The sequence below is a fragment of the Myotis brandtii genome, unplaced genomic scaffold (assembly GCF_000412655.1).
Source record: "Myotis brandtii unplaced genomic scaffold, ASM41265v1 scaffold825, whole genome shotgun sequence".
NCBI classification, from domain to species: Eukaryota; Metazoa; Chordata; class Mammalia; order Chiroptera; family Vespertilionidae; genus Myotis; species Myotis brandtii.
The window spans coordinates 2,157,030-2,161,633 of record NW_005371349.1 but is presented as its reverse complement, the minus strand read 5'-3'; the positions used below and the strand labels follow the sequence as shown (position 1 = coordinate 2,161,633).

The following is a 4,604-nucleotide window of genomic DNA, read 5'->3' as shown; positions in this document are numbered from 1 at the left end:
CCGGGGCGCCAGGTGGAGGGACCCTCCCTCACCTGCTGCTCCAGGCGGCTGCTGAAGTACCTCCTGATGAGCTCGCGGCTGGAGGCCGCCTGCAGCTCCAAGTCCCTCTGCAGGTCCTGTGAACGGGGCCAGCCCAGAAGTCACCTGCACTGTCACCCTCCGCCTCGGCCCAGCGCTGCCCTCCGGGAGCTCGCAGCCCAGAGGGCGACGTTAATCTGACATGGAAAGCTCTGGGCGCCGGGACCACAGGCCGGGACACACCCTCAGGATTGCCTGGCAGAGGGGCGAGCCACCCTAGCACCCCCTCCACATGCTCAGACCCTCACGCCTGGCTTAATGTTCTGCTGCTGCTGCTGTTTCCTTTTTTTGGAAAAAGAGGCCCACGGTTTTTTTGTTGTTTTGTTAATCCTCACCCCAGGAGATTTTCCCATTGATTTTTAGAGAGAGTGGAAGAAAGGGAGAGACAGAGAGGGGGAAACATCCATGTGAGAGAGACACATCGATTGGTTGCCTCCTGCACGCACCGTGACCCAGGTCCAGGGATTGCAACCGAGGGACATGCCCTTGACCGGAATCGAACCCGGGATCCTTCAGTTTGAGGCTCTACCCACTGAACCACACCAGCCAGGGCTAAACGGGCCCACATTTTCATTTGGTGCTAGGTACTGTGGTTACGTAGCTCTCCTGGACACACGTGAGCACAGGAGGGCCGCCTCCCCCCACCCCAGACCCACCAAAGGCCCGTACCTTGAAGGTGGCCGTGTGCAGAGCCTCGGGCGGCAGGCCACAGCCCTCGGCATAGAAGCAGATCTCCAGGTTCTAGAGGATAAGCAGACACATCAGAGGTGACCCCGCGCACACACCAACGGATATCATTGTGTCACTGGATTCTTACCTGCAGCGCAATCTTCAGCCTCCTACAGGCCAGGGGGCAGCTCCGCTGGGCGGTGGCCACCTCCACCAGCACCGTGAGTGTGTGGGTCCAGAGCAGGGTCAAAAGGCTGGGTGAGGTGCGGCGGGATGCCAGACACAGGACAGAAAGACGAAGAGGGGGAAGCAGAGATGCTTTTGAGAAAGGACCTCATGGGACCCAGGCCCATCCACAGCTCCTCCTCACCTCACCCCCCACCTGCTTCACAGGTGAGACTGGGCCAGGGCCCAGGCAGGGAGCTAGGGAGTGAGAGCTGGCCTCCTGAGGGCAGGGGGCGGGCAGTTGGGCCAGTCCTACCCAGCATGTCTCCCAACCTCGTGCAGAAGCCTCCTCAGGATTATCAACCCCAACAAACAAGGGGCGGGGAGGCTGCTCCCCATGACTGATCGTGGGTCAAGATGGCAGTGGCCAAAACGAATAGGATTTCAGCCCGCCGCATGGAGAAGCATCTGCTAGCGGTTGGGAGGAAAAGGTAGCAGCCAAGCCACAGGCCTAATAACCACCTGAAATAGCTGAACTCTCACGTGTTAAAGTGGAGCCAGGCGGTTAAGTACGAAAATGTGCAGTGGAGAGCGAGGAGGTCTACATTCCAAGTAGCTAACTTAGTCACACACTCGTGCACCAAACACTTCTAAGGGCTTTTGAGACAGTGGAGAGTAAAGTTCCTATCTTGGTGGAGATTAAATTCCGTTTTAGGTGAAAATCAAAGCTCAAAACTGGCATTCTATGGCTTAAGAAATAAAGAAGGTGGGCTTCTGGCCTAGCTGGTTTAGCTCAGTGAATAGAGCATCAGCCTGCAGACTGAAGGGTCCCAGGTTCAATTCTGGTCAGGGCACATGCCTGGGTTGCAGGCTCGATCCCCAGTGGGGACATGCAGAGAGCAGCCTATCAATGATTCTTTCTCATCATTGATGTTTCTCTCTCTCCCTTCCTCTCTGAAATCAATAAGAACATATATATATATATATATTTTTAAAGTGTGCTCTTGCGCCTGGGTTGCAGGCTCGATCCCCAGTGGGGACATGCAGGGAGCAGCCTATCAATGATTCTTTCTCATCATTGATGTTTCTCTCTCTCCCTTCCTTTCTGAAATCAATAACAACATATATATATATATTTTTAAGTGTGCTCTTGTGCCCCCCAGCCCCCATCACTAGGAGTGGAGCAGGGGGCAGGGCCCGCAGCCGCCTGGAGGATCTGGCACCATCACCATCATCACTGACCCCCTCCTTTGTACAGGCTCTGCTCTCAGCACTTCAGTGACTCATCTAGTCCTTAATAGAGGCCAGAACTAGATCATCTACACAGAAGACTATACAGTAATCCACTCAAGAGCATCCCCCAGCAGCGGCGAAGCTGAAGGCTGAATCCAGCTTGTCCAGACCCCACGCCCTTGACCTCATCCCCCACTGCCCCTGAATCATGGGAGAGGAATGCCAGCTGCCCATGACATTAGGGGGGCAGTCTGCCAGGCCGGATGGCCCGGGGCTCATGGAGAAAGGACATCAGGAAGTGAGCTCCCTGTCCCTAGAGCAAGCACTAAAGCAGAGGCTGGTGGCCTCCTCCCCTGGGAACGATGCGGAGGCAGGAAAGGGGGGCAGGTGGGGCAGGGGTGAGTGTGGGCGCCGGGGGCAGCGCTGCTGCGGACCTGCTGAAGTTCTCCTGCACCAGGTTGGTGTTCATGTAGCAGAGCTCCACCTCCAGGAACTTCATCAGGGGCAGGATGGCCTGCGGAGAGGGGCGGGCAGCACGTCCAGCTCGGCCCATCCTGGTCCCACCCGGCCCCTGCCCGCCTTGCTGCTCCTCCCCCAGAAATGCTCTTGCTCCTTCCCTTGTTTCCTGCAGGTCTTGACTCCGCCGGCACCCACTGAGTAAGGCCTTCCCAGGCCTCTCTCTGAAAATACAAGCCTTCGACACGTCCCACTTCTTTGTGTTTCATTTTTCTCTTTAGCACCTATTGGCTACCGCACCGTGTGTGTGTGGGTGTGTGTGTGTGTGTGTGTGTGTGTGTCCATATACACATACTCACACACACATACAGTATACTTAGTCACGGCAACAGCTCTAGTTACAGACATACTTGGTTCTGCTTTCACCGCCCCCAGCAGAATGTAAGCTCCAGGAAGGCAGGGCTTTTGTCACGGCGCTCACTGCCCCATGTCCCCGTACCTAGGCAATGCCTGGACAAGTGGGTGCCTGAATAATGATGGATTCGTGAGGAACCTCCCAGCCATCGAAGGTAAGCCTTACTATCCCTGCTGGCAGATGAGGAGACAGGCCAGCAGGCTGTGTGAACAGGGCAGCTGTGCGGGGAGGCAGCCGAGAAGGTTGCGCCAGGTCTGTTTGGCGGCAAAGTCCCAACCCTGCCCCATGGCCGCCTACACTCACCGCGCTAGGAGAGCTCGGGGAATGTCCCGGGCCCGCCCCCTCAGCACCCAAGGAGGCCCAGGAGGGGACAGTCCTTGCCCACGGCTGGCCTGGGGGACTTCTCTCGGACACTCATGACGTCCAGCCTCCTGCCCAACCTGTTCTTCGCAAACCTAGACCCATAGAGCTGGCAAAGGTCAGCGAGAGGGAGGCCACTCACATCCTCCGGCAGCACGGACTCCCTGACGCCCACCAGGCTGTGGATGTGCTTGGCAATGCCCGCCTCCAGCTGCGGACACAGAACAGCAGGGGGAGGCCAGGGCCCGAGTTTAGGTTCGGGAAGGAGTGGGGCTGGACATCAGCCTGCTGGGGGGAGGCTCTAGGCTGAGGATGGGTGGGCCAGGGTCACTGTGGGTCGGACAAGGTACCTGCTCGGCCAGGGTGCGGACGCCTGTGCGGATCTCGTGGCTGAGCCCCGCCAGCGCGCTCTGCAGCTGGGCGTGCAGCGTGTTCTGCAGCTGCTCCTGCTCCAGCACAGCCCCTACCCGCTGCTCCAGCGCCTCCCATGCCAGCTGGGTAGGTAGCCTGCCGATGACCAGCCGCAGCTGCTCCATGTCATTCACCACCACGCACAGCTGCGGGCAGGCAGGGCACAGGGATGCAGAGCTTCCTGAAGAGGGGCAGTGGGCAGTCTCTACCCCATCCCAGCCCAACCCCCAGCTCTGGTCCTTACCATATTGGCTGCCAGGGCCTGGTCCTTCTGGCCTGCAGCGAGCTCACGAGCCCGGGCCTTTATCAGGCTGCAGTACACCAGGGCCAGCCGACAGGTGTCCTGGGGTGAGGAGGGGGTGGTCAATGGGGGGCACCCAGGAGGGGCAGATGGCGAAGGCACAGGAATCTCAAGGACTAGGGATGCAGGCCCTGGAGAACCAGGGTGGGTGGGAATGAGGCTGCCTTAGAAGGCGGGAAGGCCGCGGGGAAGATGCCGCACCTCCACGAACTTGACCGTGATCATGAAGGCCTCCTCTGGGTCGGGCCAGTCCAGCTGCTGGGCAGTGTGGCCGATCTGAGCGAAGCAGGTGGACAGATCCACAGCCGAGGTGCTGTGCTTGATCAGCTCACCCAGGGGCACCAGCTGGGAGATGGGGAACAGTCAGAAAGGAGATCCATGCCCTCCTCCCTCCTCCCTTCCACAGCATTCCTTGCTTCTACCATCTGCAAACACAGAGCTGGGCAGGGGGCTACAGGGGAACAAGCAAGGCTCCACCCAGACTCCCTCCCCGCAACCCCACCATCCCTCCAAACC

The 4,604-nt window shown here is 58.9% G+C and overlaps 1 protein-coding gene across 1 annotated transcript in view; it reads right to left on the bottom strand.

Annotated features, from left to right (window-relative positions):
- The window catches only part of UNC13D (unc-13 homolog D (C. elegans)), a 14,587-nt gene that overhangs the window by 2,443 nt on the left and 7,540 nt on the right, over positions 1–4,604 (bottom strand). The window contains exons 21-28 of the mRNA XM_005884344.2: positions 4,290–4,445; positions 4,032–4,130; positions 3,727–3,933; positions 3,519–3,587; positions 2,580–2,659; positions 896–1,001; positions 748–819; positions 33–116 (exon numbers count right to left, since the gene is read on the bottom strand). Of these exons, the coding sequence (XP_005884406.2) occupies positions 33–116; positions 748–819; positions 896–1,001; positions 2,580–2,659; positions 3,519–3,587; positions 3,727–3,933; positions 4,032–4,130; positions 4,290–4,445 (873 nt within the window). The remainder of the gene's footprint in view (positions 1–32; positions 117–747; positions 820–895; positions 1,002–2,579; positions 2,660–3,518; positions 3,588–3,726; positions 3,934–4,031; positions 4,131–4,289; positions 4,446–4,604) is intronic.